This window comes from Lepidochelys kempii, chromosome 1 (assembly GCF_965140265.1).
Source record: "Lepidochelys kempii isolate rLepKem1 chromosome 1, rLepKem1.hap2, whole genome shotgun sequence".
NCBI classification, from domain to species: Eukaryota; Metazoa; Chordata; order Testudines; family Cheloniidae; genus Lepidochelys; species Lepidochelys kempii.
In genome coordinates this window covers 137,033,612-137,061,527 of record NC_133256.1, presented here as the reverse complement: position 1 = coordinate 137,061,527, position 27,916 = coordinate 137,033,612, and the positions used below count along the sequence as shown (strand labels likewise).

Sequence of the window (27,916 nt, the reverse complement as noted above, 5' to 3'; positions counted from 1 at the left end):
ACAACTTTGTCCCTACTGTAGACATCTGCGAAGCGACAATTTCCCAGAAATGCAGTGTGCTTAGTGTGCTCTGGTTGAATGCACAGACAGCTTCTCTGGGGGCGTCCTGGGCAACGCAGCTGGTGATCCACTTAGAAAGCCACTGCACTGTTACAGAATGCCCTCTCATTTGTTCTTGATAGAAAACAAGCAGCTGGGAAACAGACCTGAAAGGGCTTCCTAGCAATTGGTACCATTTTATGACGTGGAGCCATTACCAGTGGTCTTGGAACAGACATTGAGAAAAACAATACAGGACCTGAAATCACAGGCATCACAACATACCCCAAAGTGTGCACCATGTTTGTTGGTTCTGGAAGGACACTGTCAAACTGGATGATCAGCGAGGGTGATACTGAGAGGGTCAACAGATCTCTTGCAAACTTCATATGCCTCTGAAGTGGTCTGTATTGAAAGCGGTCTTTGCCCCGCTGCAAGCAGGGGCAATGGTTCCACTACATGTGTCAATAAAGTAGCCAATATTGACAGTCCTGGACATGGTTCTACAGCTCTACTTTATAAGAGCCAAACACTGCAGTACTGGGGAGTGGTGGGCTGAAGGGCACGCTCTACCTACGGTACCAGAGTGGCTTAAACTTTGAAACTAAGGCGTTCTATATGGAGGATTTGACAAAGACAAAACAGTCCTCTTAGGATGCTCTGAGCACTTGTTTGAGGACAGCCAGGTGAGCAAGATTTTCTCTTGTCTCGGTCCACAGGTATGGCTGGGGGAGCACATGTGGAGAGAGTGGTCAAGGAACTCCCTCGGTCAGATTCTGATGCTGGGCAAAGAGCAGCCCCCATGAGGATGTATAAGAGAGAATCTTCTCTTTGCTTCATTGTTCTGGTCTTGAAGCCTTGGAAGACTATTTACCTGTCACCTAAACACTTCAAACAGCGAGAGTGAGGATCACTCACAGGAATTGGTGTGTGACACCCAGAGCAAGGCTTGAAGCCAGGGGACCTTAGCACAGTCTCCCCTGGTACCAAGCAGAGCCTGGAGCTGAATACTGACAATAAGGAAGAGAAAAAAGAAGAGGGGTTTCAAAGGACCAAAATGAGTATTACTGTTAACTACAGTTGGGAAACTATTAGCTATAAAGGGACGTTCCCAGGAGGAATGAGCTGTCAGCATGCTTCAACCATGGACAGTAAGTAGGAACAAAAGAACGGGCCGGGCAGCTCTGCCCTTTATACCCTCAGCTCAGAACATGAGGGACACCATAGAACTGGCATGGCTGCCCCTATGGGTAGGTACTGGTAGGGAAAACTCTCCAGCATCCATTCACAAGGCATGCATGCACCCTAGTGTAATAGATCTATGTAATCATTTGAAGAACCATGGCTTGATACAATGTAATATAAATGAGAAAGTTTGATTTACAGTGAAACTTCATACAGTTGAACATGTTCTTGCCTACTCTTGCATTAAATGGTTAAAAAGTTAATTTGTTAAAGAACAAAACAGGTAAAAATTGTGCCAGATTACTTAAGAAACCTAAACAACTCACGGTGTTCTCCTTTCTGTCACAAACTAATAGTACTCAGCTGATATTTTAAAACCGTTTATGGTATACTGGAATTGATTTTATTATATGGAAAAAAATCTTAACAGTTGGGAAAATTCAGTTTATGTCTGCATTCTGGTAAAATGCCTTAAGTATTAAATGATATGCAGAAGTACAATAAAAAGCTATTCTACTACAAAAATACATGAATGCCCAAGCATAGAAAAAAAATTATGTAGTACAATTAGCTTCACACTTGTGATGTTCTCCTGTCACCTATGTTAAAGAAGTTATTTGCAAAGACTGAACTGGACTACTTCGATGACTTGTCTTATATGAAACAAAACTATGCCAGTAACATTAACAACTCCTGTACGTAAAGCAGCAAGGCTGAGGAGAGAAAGCGTAGTGATGTCAAAGTGGGAGAGTTTGTGTCAGACTTAGCTAAAATTTAAACTTTTTAAAAATCTACTTTGTCTAATTTAAAATCAGGAGATTATCAGTATGTCTTAGCTTTTAGACAACAGAAGATTCAAATACTTACACACCTGTAAATCTAAGCAAGAATTCTTCACAAAAACAGCTTGGTATCCTCTATCTTTAAATCACAGTCTTCAAAGATTAGTCAACATGGCCAGAAGTTACTTGATTTTTGACCCCTCCATCCCAAATCACACAAGTACTCATTCTCAGTGAGGACTATATTCATGCCAATTTTGAAACTTCAAGTTTTTTTTCTATACCCTATCTATAAATACGTAATAAAAACAAATAGAAGACATAGGCCTCTCTCCAACACCTTCTAAGATTTTGTTCAAATTCTGGAAACAAAATCACTACTTTGGGTGGAGGGGGGTGAATATTTAGGGCCTGATCCAAAGACTCTAATGGACTTTAAAAAGGCTTTGGATCAGCCCTAAAATGTCTAAAGCCATTTCATCACCAGGAGGGCACGTTTTCAATTGAAGAGTTCAACTGAAGACTTCAGTCTTATGTAGTTTCCAGCCAAGCTGCTAAAATTCCTAGTTTTACACTCTCTCAAATGCTCAGAAAACACTGGGCACACACTTCCTGGTAACAGCAAGTGCTCTTAAAGGTGCTTACATTATTTCTGCTTTCACCCTCTTTCCACCTCACACTTCTTAGAGCATAGCTGACCAAATTCAGGCATCAGAAGAACAAGGAAGCGTGCCGCAAAAGCTGCACTATGTGGAATAATCTCCAAGCCTAACAGAAGTACCTAAATTGTGTTCGGAGAATGCATTTATATACACAAACACACACACACCCCTCAAACAGATAATGGTTCTTGCCAAAAAAACCTGCAGCTGCATGCACATTATTTGTTTGCACCTATATAGATGTATATTGCAGGTACAATTCAGGTTCCTTTTAATTTAAACCATTTGGATCTTAGTATCTTGTAGAAAAGGTATTTTAGCCCTAAATATGCTGCCCCTTCAGTTGCTGTGTTTTTTGTTTTTTAAAAGTAAGCTTAGAAGCAACTTACGAACTCCCTCTCTCTCTGATGTTTTTCCTCAGCTTCTTTTATAAGTTGTGTGGTTTGCTGAAGTTTGGCATCCACTAGTTGTTGTTGTAATTCTTTATGCTTGAACACTTTGTCAATATGCTAAGGAAAAAGTAAAACCTGACAGTGTAATATGAGCAGTACACAGTTAAGCCAACATAAAAGATTTTTCTTAATGAAAAAAAAAGTTTTGAACAGTTTTAGTATTCAGTCCTAGTGATCCAATGGTCAGGGTTGCCGGACCATTGGATCACAATATATGTGGTATTTTTCTTTAAGCTCCAGCCTCCAGAATCAAGTGATTACAGGAGAATTTGAACTTTTATTTAAAAAAGTTTCTGCCTCTCACAGTTGATGAGAGAAGCGTGAAAACATGACTCAAGTGCATCTTAAAAACCAGAAAGTAAATGCAAAGGTTTGCAAACCGTGGCCTAAAAACAGCTGACTGGTCACATCTCATTTCCAGCTGTTAAACAGCACTAAATTACATTAACTTCCTTGTATTACTTTTCCACATAAACAATTGCTCTGGTTGCCACAGGATGTGATCATGAATGAGAGGGGAGAGAAGTGGTTGATGACAACCTCAGTATTAGAAAGCAATCCACACTATGAAAAAAAAATATCAGAGAACACTTATTCTACAACTGCGTGCCTTAGCTGCTGGTTGGGAACCAAAGAAAGCTGTAGTACTCTATGAAAGTGAACTGATTTTAATCATTATCACTTCTCTTTAGAAAGCCACCACTTAAAGTAGTAAGGAAACTAATTTGAGTGCTTATGGAAGCATAAATTTAAATTACCTCTTCCCGTAAAGCATACTGTTCAATTAGTTTCTTCAGCTTCTCCCCCAATTCAATATTTTCTTGGCGGAGCTTGGCATTGTGTATATCATGCTGTTCCAGCTGGGCCTGAATTTCATTCAGTGTAATCTGGAAATGTGCAGTGGCTTCTTTACGTCTCTCCTCTTCTTCACGTGCTTGCTGCATGTTTTCTTCCTTTTATCCAAAAGGATTTGTTAATGGTGTGCAAGTCAAAAGTGACGTAATATGCCCGTATAATAATCTTTAAGATAGAGATGGGTCAAAATAAATACTTCAGGTCTGAATACTTCCACAACATTGGTGTGTTCAAAAACCAAAACCAAAGTTTTGCCCAAACTGACAATTAAATCCTTACCAATTCAGTGTGCTATCGGGATGCTTCTTTAGGGAAGCTGGTTCCTGGTCTTGCAACCACTCTGGCGTTAGCTGGGTGTTTTAATGTAGGTATTTTAATATACATTCAGCAGTCTATTACCATGCTCTATATATTTTGGTATTGGCAAGTGAAGCTCTAGCGTGTTTTGTTTTTACTTTTCAATTGATCTAAAATGGATATGGTTTATAATTGTATGCTTGAAGAGCATTCGTCTTTATGGCTTGAGAAAGAGTTTAACTGATGTTAGTATGGTTTGGTAAGGCCAGCAACGATTATCCAGGAGGCAAAAAAATCCTGCATTGATACATTTGAAATAGAAAACTGAATGGTGTGTGTTCACCTCCTCACCAAGGTTTTTGTACTTCAATTTAAAAGCTACCCTAAAGTTAATAAAACAGTTTTTTGGTGAAGCAATTCCCTACAATAACAACACAGGGAAATGAATGGAATCTCAACCCCCCTTTCCCTTACTCCTGCCAATTCAAGCTTTGTTTATATCTTGTCATTTTACGCTGTTTTGATTTCATTCATGTTATTTTACTAGCAGCCAACACCACAGCTCTCAGTAACTAGTACGGCAAGACTAGACACTACAGCAGTCTAAACTAAGTATGATTCATGGACCAGTTTGAGAAGGAAACTGACTAAAGTAAACACACCAATTCCCACAATCCCAATACTCAAAAGGGTTGTTATTCTCTATTGATCTGGGTATTGGACATGAAACAGTGCAAATACCAGCTAGCTAGCAGCAAGTATGAATTTTAAATAGCAATCAGAAATAGGGTTTACTTTAAAACAATTTACACAAATAAACTAACCTTTAAAGTCTTGTTATGACGCTGAAGCTCCCGGCACAGAGATTCCAGTTTGCTGCGTGCTAGAATGGCCTTGCTATGCTCACTCTGCAAATGGACTTTCTCTTTCACAACCTGTGCTTGTTTCTTCTGCAGTATCTTCATCTGCTTTTGAACATTCCGGCTCTCCTCCAACTAAAGTTAGAGAGCATAATTAAGAAAATGGAGATGAGTGTGCCATCTTTTTCAACCTAGTCAGAACAACTTAAACTAAGATTGAATGAACTTTAAGTAGCTTCAGAAGCGAATGGTGAAGGTCTATACATTTCACTAAGACCAGTGTAGACTACAACAACTGTTTGGGTTTGTTTTTTTTTTGGTCCCGGGGAAAAGTTAATCCCAAATGTGTGAATGGACAGTCTTGGAATATAAAGCTAAGAAAACCTATTCTGATTTACCAAAAATTTCCTCCGAGTTACAAGGTCTGTAGAACTGTTAACCAACAGCCTCTCAGCCTGCATGCAGCTACGCAAGCAGAACCAGACCTATCAATCACAGATATGTGAGGCACTCTGAAAAACCTACCAATTTAAACAGCTTTCACAGCTAAAGGTAACACCCCGTGGACTGAAACTTGTTAGTAAATTTCTATATGCTATAGTAATAAGTTGTGAATTTCTTCTGTAGAGCATCTCTCAAGAACCAACAAGGATTTTTAATCCTACACACCAAAGAAATTCTCCAAAGATGGGAGAATTGAATCAGTGTACCTTTTAACTCAGAAAAAGGAAGTTTTTGGTAATTCAGAATAAGTTTTCCTATTCTTTCATCTACAAGGTCCACAGATGCATTAACCCAGTGGTTCTTAACCTGGGGTGCACGCACTCCCTGGGGGTGCGAGATGCCCTTTCTGGGGGTGCGAAAGTTCCTTGTTTCTCGAACACCACTGAACAACAGCAACAACAGAAGAGTCACTGAGACGGTAAATTTAAGAAAGTGTAATTTTTCATGTATTCTTAATTTTACTGTGAAATTAAAATACATAATTCTCTTTCACATTCTGTAGTTATGATATATGTAGGTTTAAAGAACTGACCTACTTCAAAGATTTTTATAAGGGGTGCGTGAACATATTTTGAGAACCAAAGGGGTGCAGGCTGCAGTAAAGGTTAAGAACCACTGCATTAACCAATGGGATTGCAATAGGAATGTTAGGTTTAACAAGTTGATCTGACTGGTCAACTGACAGCCTACTATTTAACCATGGTCAAATATCATCTGATATTCCAGCAACAATGCGCAGATGTAGGTGGTGGCCTAGCTTTTTTATTGCAACACGGTGACATCTGTTAGCAAACTTACCGAAATGTCTTGATTACTCACTTTACTACATGCTAATGCCATCTGCTGGGGAAAAGGTGAACTAACTTAAAGTTGATCATCTTAATGGCTGTAATCTTCCAGAACAAACATTATACATATATCTATTTGTATTCCAGGCCATCATTGTTCATGGTGGTCTACAAAGCGCATCAAACAAGTTAAAAGACATGGTCCCTGGTCCTGGTCAATCTAAACTGCCAAGACAAACCTACAGAAATAAATTCAGAAGGGGGTGGAGACGGGAAAGGAGGGTTCAGTCATTAAACTTTCTCCCCGAACACAAAGACAAAAGATGCACAGCCATCAAACCTGCTCCCTATTAACACCACTATCCTTAACACAAACAACCTGTTATAGGCCTATGTAAATAAATCCCCACTTCTCTCCCTCAAACACCCCCTCCATCAATTCCCCCACACACTTATCCCCAACAAAACCTTCCTGAGAAATATGGAAAGTTCTATGTTAATGGGGGTTTGTGACATCACATCTTTGTAGAGCCCCTCCCGTTCCTGCTGCTTATGAGTCTGTGTGTTTGCTGTAGGAAGAAGGAGCGGCCTGCCCCCCTCTCCCTTCCTGTGATCTGGGAGTCTTTAAAGGTTCTGGGAGGGAGGGGACAATATGCCCAAAAACATTTTGACAGGATGGAATCTTCCAATCAGCAGCGCTTAGAAAGACTGAATAGCTACTGGTTGATTAAAATTCAACTGAGACAGAAATCCAGAAGTAGTGAGACATTAACAGTAACATAATAAATTATGCAGAGTTGAGGAAAGCCAAAATAATTTGTATGTTTTTTTTTTTTTAAACACTAGACATGAACATGGAAACACTGTTAAAGCTAAGTGCAAGTTATGTTCTCTTGAGTATGAGACAAAGGTAGATAGAAAGGAGAACGCTCACTTGAGGAATTCTTGTGATGTGTCCAGCTACTGTCAAAAGATTATTACAGGCAAACAGCAAAGAATAGTAAACTGGTCGACATCAAAATTTGTTTTCTTCTATGTACTCTTTTTCTACTTTGTCTTTGACAGTAGTATCATGAAGCCTAGTGTCTTTTGATGAATACAGGGATATAAGTGGCAATGAAAATGATGCTAATTCAATTTCTTCATCTTCAAATAAGAATTTTGTTACTTTATCTGCTTCGGCATCAAAAACTCCTACTCCTGAAAGTCTTCAGATGTTCATCAAATCATTATCAAGATTTGATGTGTGGACTTGCAAAAGGGTTTGGTGCGCTCCAAATAGAACGCCAGCGCTCTACGCACATCCAAGGTGTGCAAGCTGCGGTGACTCGGGACCGTATGAGGTTTCAGGAAGAACATTGGCAGACAAATGTCCTGGCCCAGATGGAATTGGGACATCACTTTAGGGAGGAACTTGGGGTGCGACCAGAGCTGCACCTTGTCCTTGTGAAATACTGTGTACGATGGCTTAGAGGTGAGGGCCCTCAGTTCGGAAACCCTTCTGGCTGAGTAACGGCAACCAGAAATGCCAGCTTCCTGGAAAGGGAGGAGGAGAGAACAGGTAGCGAGGGGCTCGAAAGGGGGTCCCATGAGTTTAGAAAGGACCAGGTTAAGGTTCCATGGAGGAACTGGGGGGCGGGAGTATGGGAACACCTGCTGAGGGAGTCCGCCAGCTCGTTCCGCACTCCCGGGAGATAGGACGCTTTGAGGTGAATCACATGGGCTATGCAAAGGTCCCAGAGGAGGAGAGTCGCGAGGAACGAGTCCCGCCCTGCTTGTTTCTATAAAACATGGCACTAGTGTTGTCTGTCAGAACTGTCACGCTGTGACCACTCAGAGTGGCATGAAAGGTCTGGCAGGCGAGACGAAGCGCCCTGAGCTGCTTCACTTAGATATGGAGCGACCGCTTTGCTCCGGACCACAAACCCTGCGTCATGAGGTCCCCTAGGTGAGCCTCCCATCTGTGGTCTGACGTGTCCGTCACCAGCATCAGGTGCGGAAGTGGGGCGGCAAAGGGGATGTCTTTGCTAACCACAGGCTGGGATTGCCACAACAGCAGGAAGTCCAGGGGGTCCCTGCCTGGGCGGTACACCCGAGCGAGCCACGCCTGCCAAGTCCCGAGTCTCAGTCTGGCATACCTGACCACGTGCATGCATGCTGCTATATGGCCCAGCAGCCACAGGCAGCACATGGCCATTGTTGGAAACTGGCGCAGGGAAGCCACTACTTGTTGGATAGCCCGGAATTGGGATACCGGAAGGCTTGCCCTGGCCTGCCCCGCATCCAGGACCGCCCCTATGAATTTCACTCTCTGCTTGGGTACGAGTGTGGACTTGGGGACGTTGACCGGGAGCCCCAGCTCGTGGAACAATCTCAGGACCACCTCCACATAGCCTCACACCTCTGCCTTGGATCGGCCCGCCAGGAGCCAGTCGTTGAGGTACGGGAGAACCGCAAACTGATAATGTTCTCGGCTCATGGTCAAGTGTAGGAACCGCCAATGTGCTGGGAAAATGGTGATATGAAAGTACTCATCCTTCATATTGAGGGCGGCGTACCAGTCCCCTGGATCCAGGGAAGGGATGATGGTGCCCAGAGAAACCATGCAGAACCGGGCCTTGACCAGAAACTTGTTGAGCCCGCGCAGGTCTAGGATTCGGCGAAGGCCCCCTTTGGCCTTGGGGATGAGAAAGTACCAGGAGTAGAACCCTTTTCCCCTTAGGCCGTGAGGCACCGCCTCTACTGCCCCCGCCTGTAGCAGCGAGCGGACTTCCTCCTCTAGGAGATACTTGTGAGATGGGTCCCTGAAGAGGGACAGGGAAGGGGGTTGGAAGGGAGGCGAACTGCAGCAAGCACCCGTTCCGCACTGTGCGTAAGACCCAATGGTCTGATGTAATGGTGGACCATGCATGGGAGAAACGGGACAGGCTCTTCAGAAAACAAAGGGACAGATCTGGTGGCTGGTCTGGTACGCTGTCCTCAAGCGAACCTTCAAAAGCCTGGCTTAGTGCCCGGCTAGGGTTTGTGCTGGCCTTGGCCCGGTGCATTATTGTTATTGTTGCGCCATCGCCTGTTATCCCTGCCTCGCCTATGGTAAGGCTCATGCCTATGGCGAGGCTGGCACTGGCGTTGCGGGGGAGGCTGCAACTTAAAGGGCTTCCTCTGGGTCTCCAGGATGTGCATACCCAGCGACTTGAGCGTAGCCCGCGAGTCCTTGAGGCCATGCAGCCTTGCGTCTGTCTGGTCTGAGAAGAGCCCAGACCCTTCGAAGGGGAGGTCCTGGAGCATATTCTGGACCTCAGGGGGGCAGGCCTGACTTTCCTGGAGCCACGCCGAGAGCCTCATGATCACCCCTGACATGATTGTTCTAGCTGCCGTGTCTGCTGAATCCATGGAGGCCTGGAGAGAGGTCTTGGCTACTACCTTGCCCTCGTCCACCAGGGCCGTGAACTCCTGTTGGGAACCTTGCGGGACGTTGTCCTTAAACTTCCCCACCGCTGCCCAGGAGTTGAAATTGTGCCTGTTCAGGATGGTTAGCAATCCTCAACTGAAGACCCCCAGATGAGTACACCTTTCTACCAAAAAGGTCCAGGCGTTTCGCCTCCTTGGCCTTAGGGGCCAGGGCCTGCTGTCCATGGCGTTCCCTTTCGTTCACTGCCGAAAGCACTAGGGAGCATGGACTCAGGTGGCAGAATAGGAACTCATAGCCCTTAGATGGGGCAAAGTATTTACACTCCACTCCTTTAGCCATTGGAGCGCTGGAGGCCGGGATCTGCCATAAAGTCTTATAGTTAGACTGAACAGTCTTAATGAGCGGGAGCGCTATTCTGGATGGCCCTTCAGGGCTCAAAATGTCCACCATGGGGTCCTCCTGCTCAACCGTCTCCTTGGCCTGCAACCCCGAATTTTGGGCAACTCTGCGCAGCAGTTCCTGGTGGGCTCTATGGTCTATTGATGGAGGGCCGGATACCTCTGTACCCGCCACCGGCTCATCGAGGGAAGACGAGGAGGTTAGCTGCTGCTTGACCCTCTCTGGTTGGTCCTCCTGCTCCCCATCTCCCGTGGTAAGGGCCCCCGGCTCAGGCCGGGGTGGGAGTCCATGGGACAGCACCGGGCTCGGTGCCGGACTCTCCGGTCTATGCTGGAGGACTGGATACTGTTGCCTCTGGCACCATCTGGCGTCGGTGCGGGGAGCGGGTCTGCTACACCGAGTAACTTGTCCTGGACAGGGCCCCTTGGTGCTCCTGATAGGCCCAGGGGGTCCAGAAGGGCCAATGGCCTGGTGTCCCCCATTGAGGTTGCCAGTTCCCCTGAGGGTCCCTGCTGTCCAGGCCCCAGTGCGGGTAGCTATAGTGGCCGGAGCCGGCACCAGACTGCAGCAGCGCTGATCGCGAAGGCCATGGCGGTGCCAACAATCTGCGCCGGCGGGAGAATGAGTGGCTCCTGGCTGAGCAGGACTGGGAACAGTACTGGTACCCCTGGGACCGGGACCTGGACCGGTGCTGGTGTTCCCTGGACCGGGACCGCCTGCGGGAGACCTCTGGTGAGGGCCGTCTCGACTCCCAGTGCCAGTCTCTGGGCGGTGCCGGAGAGTGGTGTGCCCTTTCTGGTGCTTCTTTGTGTTGACCTGCTGCTGGTGCTGCAACCTCCTTCTGGGCCACTGGCAAGTGCGAGTCTGCGGAGTTGGAGCTTGACCCGGACCAACTCCGGGAGTGGAGCTGGGATGGTGTCTTTGAGCGGCACAACATTGCTGGCTTACCCCTCAACGGTGCCCGAGGCATGGGTGCTCGAGAGTTCTCCCCATGTGGGAGGGGGCTCACTGCCGACAGCTCGATGGGGTCCTTTGCGACATCAAAGGTGTCAGGCATAGAAGGCTGATCTGTTATGCCCTTGAGCCCATCGTCCGCACTGAGTTCACTTAAATCTGGGCTCGGTGAAGCTTGTGCCGCTGGGACTGCCTGTGTCAGCACCGGTATCGTGGCCTTCCAGCTCTTGTCTGTGCCTTGGGAGGCGCCAGCCTCCTGTGTGGGGAATGACCAAGCCTTCCTTTAGGCTGCGCCGGGGACCGAACCAGGGAGGACGATTGGTGCTGGGGCCTAGCCTGGCGCTCCGGGGCTGACAGTTTACAGTGCTTTGCCGGTGCCGGGTCTCCCGATGGCTCTGGGGCATTATGCACCGATGAAGCCTGAGCCGGCGTTGGGTGCTCCGGGCCCAGTGGCTGCAATGCGGCCTCCATCAACAGTTGCTTTAGGCGAAAGTCTTTCCTTGTCCTTGGCTGGAACGCCTTGCAAATCCTACACCTTTCAGCTTGATGTCCGTCCCCCAGGCAACGTAGACACGAGTCGTGGGGGTCACTAACTGGCATAGGTTTGCGGCTCGCGGTGCAAACCTTGAAGCCATGGGCCTGCGGCATGCCCCGCGGCTGGTGCTGGAGGCCTCCAAGCACCTACTCACTTAAGTGTTCACAATCTATATGTAAGCAAACGAATAACAGCTACTCTAAAGGCTAAGGGACTGCTCTTCTATGAGAGAGAGAGAGAGAGAGAGAGAGAGAGAAAGGTTGTTCCAACGCCGCCACAGACTGTAAGAAGGAACTGGAGGGGGTTGGGCCGGCAGGGGTATATATGTGGGGCGCAGTGGTGCCACTCGGGGGGGCCTGCCGGGAGCTGCTAAGGGAAAAAGTTTCCGACGCTCGTGCACGCAGCGTGCACACATCTAATGTGGAATGGACGTGAACAAGCACTTGAAAAAGAAAATATAATTAGTGAATTGGGTCCACAGAAGATTATTTTGGTTGTGAACAACAACATGGCTAACATGAACACTACTTGGGGTTTTGCTGATGAGTATCCACAACTTCTGTGTTATGGATATGCTGCCCATATGTAGGGGCAAGGTTCCGGAAGATTGGCGAGGAGCTAAGTGGTGGACTGAGTATGTGACTGGATGTAAGCGGAGGACGCAGGCAGTTTCAATGAACTTTGTCCGACAGACCCTGCCAAAAGATATTGTAGCATAGCTCACCATATTTTTGCCTGTAAACGAGTTAGTTTATGTAATAAGCATAAATTATATATGTAAGAATGTAACCAGCTGTTGACCCCATGTATCCCCGAGATAAACGCAGAGAATATAGCGCTGCAGAGGATTTTCCCCCCGTGGAGTCCTGCCTGGTCAGCTGTCCCAAACAGCCAGAGTCCCCTGTAGGCCCTCCGCGCGTCCTAGGGGCTCCCCGCGTAGTTTACTATTCTTAGGCCTAAGTGTCCTCCTTTCGCTGGTATCTCCCACCCCAGCCCTTGCGGGCACACCATATTATGCAGTTTTTCCACTTGCGATGTTGAAGATCTGACAACTTTGCACCACCTGCTACAAGTGAAAAGCGCGGTCAAAATTTTCAAAAGCAACAAGTACCAGCAAACATTTTTCAGCATCAGTTAGTATAGCACTCAATTTCATTCACACTGAGTAGCCTAGTCTTACTTGATGGGCATCTTCTATTAAATGTCTCAAACTTCAAATATGCAAAAAGACTTCATACAGCTGCTCTTGAAGAAGAGGTGGCTGGGTGTGCTCTCTGAGTAGTCTGCACTAACATTTTTGATGATGATGTGTCAAGGTTCCTTCCCCACTCTGAACTCTAGGGTACAGATGGGGGGGACCTGCATGAAAAACCCCCTAAGCTTATTTTTACCAGCTTAGGGTAAAACTTCCAAGGTACAAACTATTTTACCTTTTGTCCCTGGACCTTATTGCTTCTACCACCAAGCGTCTAACAAATATAACAGGGAAAGAGCCCACTTGGAAACGTCTTTCCCCCCAAAATCCCAACAAGCCCTACACCCCCTTTCCTGGGGAAGGCTTGATAAAAAATCCTCACCAATTTGCATAGGTGAACACAGACCCAAACCCTTGGATCTTAAGAACAATGAAAAAGCAATCAGGTTCTTAAAAGAAGAATTTTAATTGAAGAAAAAGAATCACCTCCGTAAAATCATGATGGTAAATACCTTATAAGGTAATCAGATTCAAAACAGAGAATCCCTCTAGGCAAAACCTTAAGTTACAAAAAGACACAAAAACAGGAATATACATTCCATTCAGCACAACTTATTTTATCAGCCATTTAAACAAAACAGAATCTAACGCATATCTAATTAGATTGCTTATTAACCCTTACAGGAGTTCTGACCTGCATTCCTGCTCTGGTTCCGGCAAAAGACAACACAGACAGAGAGAACCCTTTGTTTTCCCCCCTCCAGCTTTGAAAGTATCTTGTCTCCTCAATGTTCATTTTGGTCAGGTGCCAGTGAGGTTGTCTTAGCTTCTTAACCCTTTACAGGTGAAAGGGTTTTTTCTCTGGCCAGGAGGGATTTAAAGAGGTTTACCCTTCCCTTTATATTTATGACATGATGTCTTTTGGATGTGAAAAGACAAATTCATTTAACTGCTTCATACTGTAGTTAAGTCAGACTATGAAAAATAATAGTTCTACACGGTCTGATGCCAAGAACGAGTTTCTCAATGTTAAGAAACCTGTAAGAATACTGAATACAGTCTATTTACAAAAGCAGAAAAGAAAGAGAAGATAATATCACAAAAAAAAAAAAAAAAAAAAAAATCAAGTGATCACTCTCGCACATGCTTCCAGGGCCAAAATCTGACCATGAATCTGATTCAGCTTGTGATCTCACAGTGACTGTTGTAAATTTTAAAGGAAGTACAAACAAACAAGCAATGATGATGGAGATAGCAAAATATAAGCAAAAAAAGAAGCCCAGTCAGTTGTAAAACAATGCAAAGTGCAGTCCCAGCAGCTGAACATAAAAACAACATGCTCCATCATGGTGGAAAGGGTTGTGTACTCCTCATGTTCTTGCTACAGTGGCAGATATTCTTTTAACACTTGTGCACTCTATTTCATGTGAGGAACAAAACTGGTTGGTTTGGGGAATCATCATTCAAGAAACAGAAATAGATTGAAGACCTCCACTGCTGGGAAGCTGGTGATCATGTATCAAAATATGATTAAAGAAAGGACAGATGAAAAGTTCATCTGAAGAATATTAAGTTAAGAGGGAGAACGAGTTACTGATGAATTTGATAAAGATATAGATGAAACAGTTGATCCTTAATGATGAAAAGATAATGAACAGCATGATTCTTGAAGAGCTAACCTGTTGCTAACCTAGCATAACTGCATTTAAAATTGACTTTTTCCTTTATAGTTGCCATGTTTGTTTTATTTCATTTTTCTTTTGCAATTATGAACCTTATTCAAGATTGAACATTTAAACATTAACCTAAGATTGCTAAAAAAGGTAATAAATTTTTTTTGGTGTGATATTCACCATTTCACATTTCTCTGAATTAAAATAACTAATTGTTTTTTGGACACAGGCATAAGTATCTAAGACTAAACCTACTGCAGACTATAACGTCTTACTCTTGTTCGGTATTGCTGTATTAACTAAGGTCCCAAAATTAGCAGTTGTTACTATTTAAGAATTGCCCAGGTATCAAAGCCTTTAAGAAAGACAGAACAGACAGCTAACAGAATAAAAACCCAAGGTCAAACAGCTAGATTTTTTTCATAATTAAGAAATTAGAGTTGCTGCATCCTTTCACAAAACTGAGACTTCCCTTTTTCCCTGTCTGTGAATAAGTAAATGAATTAAAATATTAATATCAAACACTGATATTATATGTGCCATATACAGTAGTTAAACAGTGTCAACTCCTGCTGTGAATGATAACTGAGCTGTAAGCTGAGCAAAGATCTTGTGATAAGTAATATACAGATTTTCTCCTAGGTGATTATCCAAATCAGTCAATTGACCAGTTCCTGAAACTCAGTAATTAGTAAAGAAAGTGCACATGCTTATGTGTATGTTTTAAAGACTGTCGGAGAGCTATAGTGTCTGTCCTTGTTTTGTAACATGTTTAAATCAAAGATTGCTGTAAAGTAGTTTTAAAACTGAACAAGTTACTGTTATTAACTGGTTTCAGAGTAGCAGCCGTGTTAGTCTGTATCCGCAAAAAGAAAAGGAGTACTTGTGGCACCTTAGAGACTAACCAATTTATTTGAACATAGGCTTTCGTGAGCTACAGCTCACTTCGTCGGATGCATTCAGTGGAAAATACAGTGGAGAGATTTATATACATAGAGAACATGAAACAATGGGTGTTACCATACACACTGTAACGAGAGTGATCACTTAAGGTGAGCTACTACCAGCAGGAGAGCGGTGGGAAAAAAACCATGATAGCTCACCTTAAGTGATCACTCTCTTGTTACAGTGTGTATGGTAACACCCATTGTTTCATGTTCTCCATGTATATAAATCTCCCCACTGTATTTTCCACTGAATGCATCCGACGAAGTGAGCTGTAGCTCACGAAAGCCTATGCTCAAATAAATTGGTTGGTCTCTAAGGTGCCACAAGTACTCTTTTTTTTTTATATTAACTAACATGACAGAGCACTGTATATGTCTATCACAGTATTTCATACTGCCTTTCAAGTTCTAGCTGTATGCAGACATAAAATGAGACCAAATGTGCAAGCTTTTCGAACTGCAGAGTCTGTCATAAATGTAGGAGTTTATGTTAGATAGTTAGTGATCCTAGGGCTAATTTCATTAATTGGAAAAACAGGTAATGTGGACTGGATAGCGTAGATCAGTGTTTCTCAAACAAGGAGTCCGCTGGTCCCACTGATCAACTCCCCCCGTTCCCTTCCAGTACCTCCTGCACACTGAGGAACAGCTGTTCAGCAGCGTGCTGGAGGCACTGGGAGGGCGGGGGAGGAGCGGGGACATGGCAGGCTTGGAGGAGGGTGTGGAATTATGTCTGGGTCCATCGGCCCCGCTGATCAACTCCTCTCCCTCCCTCCCAGTGCCTCCTGTGTGTTTCAGAAATGCCTTTTCACTGACTGCCCACCTTGGCAAGCACACTTATCTGACCACCCTCGTTGTGTGCAACTGCCCAACCAACTACACACTAGCACTCCTACCAGGAGCAGAGAGGAATTATTGGATCTCCTGGGCTCATGGGGAGAGGAGGTTGTGCAAACACAATTATGGACTAGATGTAGAAATATGAACATCTATGAGAAGATTACACAGGAGATGTATGCAGAGGGGTACGGCAGGGATCAGCAACAGTGCCATGTGATAGAGAGGGAATTTTGCCAGGAATACCACAAGGTCAGTGAGCGTAATAAGATCTGGTGCTGCCCCACAGACCTGCTGCTTTTACAACAAATTGCATGCCATACTTGGCAGAGACTCCCATGAACACCCTGCAGACCACTGTGGGTACCTCAGAGGAGCCTGTGACAGACACTCCTGATGTGAGCAGCCAATAGGAAGGAGGAGGAGCAGGTGGTGGGGGTTGTTATATGGGAAGGGACTCCAGCCATGCCACAAGCCAGGAGCTGTTTGAGATTCTGCTGCAGTCGAGCCAGTCCTGTCTGGTGAGCATAGATGAGCCTGATGTAGAGGGAGGAAGCTCAGCTAAGTGTGTGCACACACTTTTCCTTAGAATGTTTACATTTAAAAATGGCCCCTAGACCACCCCTAAGTTAAGACAAAGGTATAGACTTTTCACTGTTTACTTGCACAAAAAGAGATAAAAAGGTACAGAGGCAGAGTTGGAATCTGCTTTTCATTCTGCTGTTCGATTATGCAGCCGGGGCCATGCAGTGCACTTTGTTTATGTTAGTAGGGATGTCCCTTTTATTTTCCCGAGAGACCTCAATGAAACTTTCATGGAGATACTCTGCAATCCTCTCCCAAAGGTTTCTGGGGATTGCAGCACTTTTTCTTCTTCTGCTGTAGGACACTTTCCCATACCACTCAGTCATGAGTTTAGTTGGCACCACTGCAGCATATGGGCTACAGGCACAGGCAGCTTCAGGACTCCAGCAGCAGCTGTGTTCTCTGTGCCTTTGCGAACCTCAGGAGTGAGATATCAACTAAAACCACTGCTCCCTGTGGAAAACAGTGCCAGTAATCAGTCACTGCCCTATACTCATGGAACAGGGCCTGAAGTTTTATAGCTTCATGCAACAGAAAATCCTTCCTACCGCTCACCCTTTGCTCTGCCATACTTCCTGGGGCTGGAGAGCATTGCAGTGCTGAGGGAGTCCAAAGCTGAAGTGTCAATAAGCATTTCTTATTAAAAGTGTTTATGGGAATAAGGGAAGGGATATTTTAAAGTTATCTATCCCTTTCCATGGTGATTGTTAATTCAATGGTACATATGTCTGTTATTAATCAGCAGCTTCTGGCATGGCAAATTTGAGGGGTGCCCCATCCATGCCCGCAGAATGCCTCGCACTCATGAGGAGAAAGAAGAGGGCTGGAGAGGACACGTTCAGCAAAATTACACAAACTACTGCTGCACTGGACTGTGAACAAAGGGCTTGGAAGGCCGACATGACTGACAGCATGGAGAAAGAGGACAGGAAAAAGGCCCAGGAGTCCCAGCATGACAAGGGGATGGAAACGCACCTGCACATAATGGGTCTTCTCCAGCAGCAAACCAAATGCTGCAGACCATGGTTGACCTACAAGTCCCAAAATTCAAGAGTCCCCACCCTTTGCTGTCCTTGGAAAACTCTATGGTGGCCACTCCCTACACCTCCCCGTCCCACAACATACCATATCCCATCACAGGCGAATCCTTACCCCTACACCACTCTATGCCAGGGGACAGCAAGGAAAACCTCAACTTCACATAACCTGACCTGTGAGAACCACACAGTTGGTGTATGTCTAGCAACAATCAACTACATTTGTGCACTTAAATAGACAAATGTTTACTCCCTTTCTAATTTTAAATGTTCACCCTTTTAATCTAGGTTAACAGTTTGTATATCATTGCCACCCCCATATTGATTTTCTGCACCGTTTTTCCCCCCACTCAATGCAGTTCTAATTTTTGGAGAATTGAATTTTCTGTTGGTTCACAACAAATATTTCAGAGTGCCTAGCAGCAGACAAAGCAAACAGTATATGAAAGATACAAACCAAACACCACATAAAATTTATAGATTCAGGAAAAACCTGGACACTTATAAATGCACATCAAACACGACAATTCTTAGCAGCACCCAAAGCTCCAGGCCCAGTGAACACTCCAGCACAGAGTACTACTGTGACTAACTGTTGAAGTGCTCTTTCAAAGCCTTCCTCAAATGCATAGTTCCACGCTGGGCTCTTATAATAGCTTTGGCATCTAGCTGTTCAAGGCCAGGAGACATGCTCCACTTCCACCCGGGTGGCAGCTTTTCCTCCTTTACCTCACATATATTATGCAGGATGTGACAGACAGCTATAACCACAGCAATATTTTTCTCACTGAGATCCAATCTAGTGAGTAAACTCCACCAGTGTTCCTTCAATCTAGAAAAAGCACATTCAATGTCATTGTACACCTGTTGAGGTGGTAACTGAATCTTCCCTGGTGCTGTCAAGGTGGCCAGCGTATGGCTTCATGAGCTAGGGGAATAAGGGGTAAGCTGGTCTCCCAGAATCACTTCTGGCATTCCAATATTCGCAATGGTAATCCACCAGCTGGGAAAGAATGTTCCTGCTTGTAGCTTTCTGAAGAGTCCTGTGTTCTTAAAGATGCGAGGGTCATCCAGCTTCCCTGACCAAACCACATTGATAGGGAAGCAATATTGGTTATCCATCAAGACTTGCATAACCATAGAAAAGTAGCCCTTTCTGTTGATGTACTCCGTAGCAAGGCAAAATAGGGATATGCTTGCCATTTATTGTCCCATTGAGGTTTGGGAACCCCATTGCTGCAAATCCATCCATTATGTCCTTCTGCACGCTGCCGAGAGGCACAGTCCTACATAGCAGATGATTAATGGTCCTAAACACTTGCATAACAATGGCTCCTACTGTGAATTTTCTAACTCCAAAATTATTTTACACTGCCTAATGGCAATCTGGCATTGCAAGGCTAGAGTGCAAACTCACTCATTTCTCCACTGTCAATGCAGCTCTCGTTCTGGTGCCCCTGCACCGGGGGGCTACAGTGAGCTCAGCACACAGATCCAGGAATGCAGCCTCTCTCATCCCAAAGTTCTGCGGCTTCTGCTGGTTGTTCAAATCCTACATTACAATGCCATCTCGCCAATCAGTGCTCATTTCTCGTGCCCAGAACTGGAGCTCCATCTGAAGCTGCTCTGTGAATGCCACCCAACAAACTTGAATTTCCCTCAATCTGTTGGGGACATGATGATTTCTTCAACCTTTGCTGAGATACTCCTCTGGGTCTGCAAATGCAGCAAAATTGTGCATCCTGTATTTGCAATGTTCATTCATGAGATAATGCAGAGCTCCGCGGACTCCATGCTTCTGTCAAAGACAGCAGGCACCAAAAAGTGCCAAGCAGGCTGGTAAGATATTTTCTAAAAGGCACAAAAAAAATTGGTTTTGGATGGAGAAAGTTGCATGCTGGGACCTTGATCACTAGGTCCCAGAGATACCTGGGCTAGCCTTTGTATCCCACAAAACATGAAAATTTCCCGAAAGACAACACACAATATGGTGGTGTGACACACTGGTATACTTACTCTGACTGCACTGCACTTAACAACAACAAAAGCACTCATGGTGAGTATGTGTTACAACAATGCAAGCAGCCAAGTGTGCATGCGCCTGAGTGATTTATGTGGCTGTATGCCAACATAGCTTGCGTTGACCACAGTTTGTATTGCAGACATGGCCTTATTAAAAAAATCTAAAAAGAGTTATCTTCTCAAGATAGTAATTGAGTATAAATGTTATTTTCTATTGAGGTTATGTAATTTAATTCTGAAAACCTGAATGGCTAAAACTAGAAAATTTTTTATAACCAATTATAGTCCAAATACTATTTTTGTCTTCTCATACCTTCTATTATTATTTGCAGTTAAGGATAGTTAATAAAACTTTATAAAACTAAATTTAGCTTTCACGCCCCTTTTATATAGTTATGCAACTGAAACTAAAAACCTTAAGAGAGGTGGTACAGGTAATCAGTTACTTAAATAAGGTTAATTCTACATCTTATCTTTCTTACACTGTTCTAAAAAATTAGTGCTTTAAAATATACATGACTTTTTTCACATTTCACAGTATTTGACCAATGTTTGACTGTCATTTGACTATTACTGTAGTCAAATGTCCAACCCTAAAATGGTTTCCTGCCTTCAAGTCAGGTTCAAAGAGAACTATATACCCAGGGTTTTAAACTCACTCTCTACTACTGAAGACTAGTCTACACTAGAAGTGCTACAGAAGCTGCATCCCTGTGGTGGATCTGGTGAAGAAGCTGTAAGCCGACAAGAGAGCTTTTCTGCCAATTTAATTACTCCACCTCCATAAGAGGCGGCAGCTATGTCAGCAGGAGCAGCTGTCTGACCGACACAGCGCTGTCTACACCGGCGCAGGTCAGTGTTATTTACGTTGCTCAGGGGTAGAGAATATTCACACCTTTGAGCTACATAAATTATACCAAACTAAGTGGTAGTGTAGAGAAGCCCAAAGAGACCACCGTATGGCGCATGCTCCTATTGAAGGCAACATCAGCTGATGCCTGAATATCCAGCTTGTAAAGTTTTAAAAGATGTGAATAGATGTGACCAGATAGCTATTCTAGAGATCTTTTCATATGGTGTATAAAAATCGCTGTGCCCATGAGATTGCTACTGCCCTTTATGCTGGTTACGGGAAAAGGACTGACCTATAGGGCTGGGTGGATTGATTTAAATAAATTTTCATCTTGATTTGCATTTATACTTTTTAGTTTCCTAAAGAAAGGCAGACTCTCATTGGTTGGTAAACATGTTGATCTGTAGCTAAATAGATCCTTAAAACCTAATCTTGTACTACTATTTGCTAACTACGAGGATACATTATATCTATATACTACAGCTGTCAAGCGATTAAAACAATTAATCACAATTAATCGTGCAATTAAGAACATTAATAGTTAATTGCACTGTTAACAGAATACCATTTATTTAAATATTTTTGGATGTTTTCTACATTTTCAAATATATTGATGTCAATTATGATACAGAATAAAAAGTGTACACTGCTCACTTTATATTTCGGATTGCAAATATTTACACCGAAAAAACCAAAAATAGTATTTTTCAATTCCCCTAATACAAGTACTGTAGTGCAATCTCATGAAAGTTGAACTTATAAACGTAGAATTATGCACAAAAAGTAACTGCAGTCAAAAACAATTCAAAACATTAAAGCCTACAAGTCCACTCAGTCCTATTTCTTGTTCAGCCAATCGCTCAGACAAACAAGTTGTTTACATTTATGGGAGATAATGCTGCCCGCTTTTTGTTTACAATGTCACCAGAAAATGAGAACAGGCATTTGCATGGCACTGTTGTAGCTGGGGTAGCAAGATATCTACATGCCAGATGAGCTAAAGATTCATATGTCCCTTCACACTTCAACCACCATTCCAGAGGACACGCGTCCATCCTGATGACGGTTTCTGCTTGGCAACAATACAAAGCAGTGTGGACCGACACATGTTCATTTTCATCATTTGAGTCAGATGCCACCAGCAGAAGGTTGATTTTCTTTTTTGGTGGTTCGTGTTCTGTAGTTTCCGCATTGGAGTGTTGCTCTTTTAAGACTTCTGAAAGCATACTCCACACCTTATCCTTCTCAGTTTTTGGAAGGCACTTCAGATTCTTAAAGCTTGGATTGAGTGCTGTAGCTGTCTTTAGAAATCTCACATTGGTACCTTCTTTGAGTTTTGTCAAATATGCAGCGAAAGTGTTCTTAAACGAACATGTGCTGAGTCATCATCCGAGACTACTATAACATGAAATATTGGCAGAATGCAGGTAAAATAGAGCCGGAGACATACAATTCTCCCCCAAGGAGTTCAGTCACAAATTTAATTAATGCATTATTTTTTAACGAGCATCATCTGTATAAAAGCATATCCTCTAGAATGGTGGCCAAAGCATGAAGGTGCATTTGAATGTTTAGCATATCTGGCATGTAAACACTTTGCAATGCCAGCTACAAAAGTTCCATGAGAATGCCTGTTCTCACTTTCTGGTGACATTGTAAACAAGTGGGCACCACGATCTCCCGTAAATGTAAACAAACTTGTTTGTCTTAATGATTGGCTGAATGATAAATAGGACTGAGTGGATTTTTAGGCTTTAAAGTTTTGCAGTGTTTTGTTTTTGAGTGCAGTTATGCAACAAAAAAATAATTCTACATTTGTAAGTTCAACTTTCATGATAAAGAGATTGCACTACAGTACTTGTATGAGGTGAATTGAAAATACTGTTTCTTTTATCATTTTTACAGTGCATATATTTGTAATACAAAATATAAAGTGAGCAGTGTACACTTTAAAAAATATAGAAAAACCATCCAAAGTATTTAATAAATTTCAATTGGTATTCTATTGTTTAACAATGGGATTAAAACTGCGATCAACCAAGATTAATTTTTTTAATCACATCACGAGTTAACTGCAATTAACCGACAGTCCTACTATACACATTTATTTAAGCAATTATATATCTTAGCAGATTTATGCTGATTCTTAATTTTTACAGTTAGAAATAATGAATGATGCATTTCTTATTTACTAGATAAGGATTCATTTTTTACTCTTGATTTGTGTAAAGCTGCATTTGTATGAAAACTGGAATTCATTTAAAATGCACAGCATTTTAATTTTTATTAGTAAAATAAAACTACCTTACAGGTTTGGATACCTAAGAAAAAAGTAGGTTATCAAAACATGTTTTGCATTTAAAATGGATACATTAAACAAAGGAAGAATTATCTGTAGTTAGTGATTTGAACTGATTGTTTCTGGTCACTTGGTCCTTAAAGATTTTAAAACTAAGACCTTATTGTCTCACATTTTGTTTCTATTTGTATATTGGAAAAAAAATAAAACAAGTTCTTTTTGCTCAATTACCAATTGGATTCTCAAATTTGAATAAGCTAGTCATTGAATTGATGAAGAAACTGAAATAAAGAAAATATGCTCTTTGCACCTGCAGAAGAAGCTAGCGTTGTCAAAGTTGATCTACCACTACAACAAACTTTGATTTCAGATGTTTAATGCTCAACACCATTTCAATGGCGTAACTTTCTTTAAAATTTGACAGTAAATATATACCTCTTGAATGTTTCTTTTTAACTTACATGATATTAATATATTATAGTAAAAAGAAAATTAAATATGATTTTTATCCACCTTGCTTATAGGATTAATGGATGCACCATCTCAACAATCTTGAAATAGGAGATTTGACTTCTTTCCTTTCCCAATGGCAGAAAATAAATACAGCATTAGAACCGATGTGTGATGGAGACAGATACTCAGGGCTCTAAGAAGATCTAACCTTTACCAGAGCTCCTCTCTTGGGTGAGATGGTTTTAGACAAGTGGGGAGCATGATTTCGAGGGCTCTTAAAAACTGTGTTAATTTTTGGGATAAGGGTCAATTTGTTTGGGGAATAAAACCTTATTGTGGAATATGTAGTCCTGTTCTCAATATCAGAGCCCAAGCTCTGACACCCCTTGGGTGGAGGTGATGGTAGACAGGAAGGCCACCTTGATTGACAGGAAATACAAGGATAGCTTTCCGATGGATTCAGAGAGGTTCTAAGTCAGATTAACCAAACTGAGATCCCATAGCGGTGCTCGATGAATCCTAAGAGGATGATAGAGAAAATTTTCTCTGAGGAAATGCTTCATATTCCACTGTAAAGAGATCCTCTTTCTGCCTGTGGAAGAAAATATGCTAGAAAATGCAGCCACTTGATATTTTAACATTGAAGCTGTGAAGCTCTTTATTAGATCCTACTGGAAGAATTCGAAGGTCTGTGATATAGATGGTGACGGAGACATACTATGTTTCTTGCATCACAGCTTGAACTTCTGCCAGGTTCCAGAATTGAAAAAAATAGTGGAAACTTTTCTAGATACCAGCCGAGTGGAGACCATGTCTTCAAAGTAGCCTCTTGCTTTCATGTGTGACGGCTCAAAAGCCAGGCAGTTATTAGATACTTTGGCTCTGGGTTACAAAATCAGTCCCTGAGAAAACAGATCCTGTCTTAAAGGGTGGACAACAGGGATGGACTCCCCACTGGGATCAGAAACATTTGGCCTAACTCACCCAATACAGAGCCACTAATACTATCTGTGTTTATTCCCTCCTGATCTTCGCCTATTGCTCTTGGATATCACTTTTAAAGAAAAGGAGACACCTCACGGCTTGTTCACGATGCAAATAGATCTCTCTCTGGTACTCCAAATTTCCTCATTAGAAACTGAAAGATTTCTGGAAGGAGAAACAATTTTGCATGATCTAGCTGTTCCCTGCTTCGCCAGTTGGCTGTGATGTATTTCTTTCCTTGAATATGTAGAAATCTGCTGGATTGGAGATTTTGCTTCATTCAGGAAGCATCAGAACGTGGACTACCCTTTGCAAGAATGACCACCCCTTCCCACCCTCCTTATTGACGGAAGCCACTGAACTGGTGATTTCTGTCATGATTACAGGGAGTTGTTCACTCATAGGAGAAAGCCAAGTCAGAGCAAATTGCACAAATTCTAATCAATTTTTATCATTTCCTCTCCTGCAATATTCAAATTCCCTGTATTTAATTAATCTCTGCGTGAGCTCCCTATCCCCAGAGGCTGGCATCTATGTTGGTTTAGAAACTGTAAGAAAATCCCTTCTTGAAACAAGGTGTGCTGAGCCACCATCTTAGAGTGACTATTAGTCTAAGAAACTGGGCTCTCCAGATGGGACGAATTAAGATGTGAAGGAGATAGACTGGACCACTAATGGATCACATGTACAGACTAAAGGTTTTAAGATCCAGATCTGACCTAAAAAATGGGGTGTAAAGCATCTTTCTAGATTGCTTTTACAAAAACTGCAAAAATAATGATTTAAAACTAAAGCATTTTTACTTTATCTGCTCACTTTCCAGCCTCAGCTAACAAGTCATTTCCAGAGCTGTGCTGTCAATAATCCTGGTGCAGGAATAAAGTTGTTGTTACAGAATGTTATGACTAGGATTGGACGAAGATTTTTGAATAAGGCTGGTTACAAATGGATTAGCAAATTAATAATAAAAAAGTCTTGTTGATTTAAGGATATTTCCTTTGTATATTTTGACACTGGTGTATATATTTTGGTGTGGTTTGTGTTTTCCAGATTAACAAGATTTAGGTGGGAAGGCTATGACAGATACAGAGGCAGCAGTGGGAGTGACCCATGTAGTGGAAGACACAAGGAAGATGACTGGATGTGGAAGCTGCGGTATGTACATGATCATGGAGGGGGTACCTGGTAAGACTTTTGTCTGCACGAAATGCTGTCTGATTAGAGCTGATGGAGGAAAAGATCCGAGGTTTGGAGATGCAGGTGGAAAGTTTGGTTGAGTTTAGGAAGGGGTTCGAGCAGATTATGGAGCAAAGACATGAGGTATCTGAAGGGAAAAGCTCAGACTTGCAGATGGAAGCAGGACTGAGGAATTCTGAGCGGAGACTGGGTGAGAAAAGTAGTCGGTGGAAGCATGTGACTAAAAGAACCAGGCAGAGGAAAAGACGGGCTAGTGAAGGAAAAACAGAGCTCAAGAATAGGTTTGCAGAGTTGGAAAATGAAGAAGGGGCTCAGCAGGAAGTCACTGAAGGTGGAAGGGCAAGGAAGAAGAGAAGAGCGATTAGTCCTACAGGAAAAGGGGAAGAGTCAATGGAGACTACACCAAATATGAGCCCCAGGAGGATACAGGATGGGCTGAAGAGGATTACAAGGGAGAATAGGAATGGAAAGAACTTGCAGCCAGAGGGAACAGGGGATAGACTGGAGAATAGCACTGTTACCAAGAAAAGGCAGGTCTATGTGATCGGGGACTCTCTACTGAGAAGAATAGACAGGCCTGTAACCAGAGATGATCCAGAGAATAGAAGGGTGTGCTGTCTTCCAGGTGCTAAGATACGGGATGTAGACCTGAGGTTAAAAAGGATCCTAAAGGCAGCAGGAAAGAATCCCCTAATTAGCCTTCATGTGGGAACAAATTATACAGACAGATTCTCGTTGGAAAGTATTAAGGGAGACTATGCTAGGCTGGGGAAGATGCTTAAGGAAATCGAGGCTCCGGTGATCTTTAGTGGGATTCTGCCTTTTCCTAGAGAAGGGCAACAAAGGTGTGAGAAGATTATGACTATGAACAGATGGCTTAGGCAGTGGTGCTATAAGGAGGGCTTTGGGATGTATGGCCACTGGGAGGCATTCATGGACAGGGGACAGTTCTCTCGGGATGAACTTCATCTGAGTAGAGAAGGAAACAGACTTCTAGGATGGAGGCTGGCAAAACTGATTAAGAGAGCTTTAAACTAGGAATTTGGGAGAGAAGGTTGGGAGATGTCCAGGTAATCTCCATGCTGGATTTTAGCATTGAGGGGGAAGAAAACAAGTAAGAAAGGATACAGCCGTGGGTAGGAGAATGTATATAAGGAGGAAGGGCAGGGTGGATACCAGTCTAATAGGTTATACTGGCTGTAGAATGACTGTGCCTAATATGGTACAGAATGTGAGCGAGGCCAACCAGCAAAAATTAAGATGTTTGTACACCACTGTGAGGAGCCTAAATAACAAAATGGAGGAACTAGAGCTACTGGTGCAGGAAGTGAAACCAGATATTATAGGGATAACAGAAACATGGTGGAATAGTCGTCATGACTGGACTACAGGTATTGAAAGGTATGTGCTGCTTAGGAAAGACAGAAATAAAGGTAAAGGTGATGGAGTAGCACTGTATATCAATGATGAGGTAGAATGTAAAGAAATAAGAAGCGATGGAATGGATAAGACAGTCCGTCTGGGCAAAAATTACATTGGGGAAGAAAACTACTAGAGCCTCCCCTGGGACAGTGCTTGGGGTATGCTATAGATCACCGGGATCTAATTTGGATATGGATAGAGCCCTCTTTAATGAAGTAAATATTAATGGAAACTGCGTGATCATGGGAGACTAACTTCCCAGATATAGACTGGAGGATGAGTGCTAGTAATAATAATAGGGCTCAGATTTTCCTAGATGCGATAGCTGATGGATTCCTTCATCAAGCAGTTGCTGAACTGACTAGAGGGGATGCCATTTTAGATTTGGTTTTGGTGAGTAGTGAGGGCCTCATAGAAGAAATGGTTGTAGGGGACAATCTTGGTTCAAGTGATCATGAGCTAATTCAGTTCAAACTGAACGGAAGGATTAACAAAAATAAATCTGCAACTAAGGTTTTTGATTTCAAAAGGGCTGACTTTCAAAAATTAAGGAAATTAGTTAGGGAAGTGGATTGGACTGAAGAATTTATGGACCTAAAGGCAGAGGAGGCCTGAGATTACTTCAAGTCAAAGCTGCAGAAGCTATCGGAAGCCTGCATCCCAAGAAAGGGGAAAAAATGTATAGGCA

At 43.1% G+C, this 27,916-nt stretch overlaps 1 protein-coding gene across 4 annotated transcripts in view; it reads right to left on the bottom strand.

Annotated features, from left to right (window-relative positions):
* Positions 1 to 27,916, bottom strand: part of TXLNG (taxilin gamma) — a 51,321-nt gene that overhangs the window by 7,556 nt on the left and 15,849 nt on the right. For all 4 annotated transcript variants that reach the window (XM_073356054.1, XM_073356064.1, XM_073356081.1 and 1 more), the window contains exons 4-6: positions 5,097 to 5,267; positions 3,879 to 4,073; positions 3,058 to 3,177 (exon numbers count right to left, since the gene is read on the bottom strand). In XM_073356054.1, coding sequence (XP_073212155.1) covers positions 3,058 to 3,177; positions 3,879 to 4,073; positions 5,097 to 5,267 — 486 coding nt within the window. The remainder of the gene's footprint in view (positions 1 to 3,057; positions 3,178 to 3,878; positions 4,074 to 5,096; positions 5,268 to 27,916) is intronic.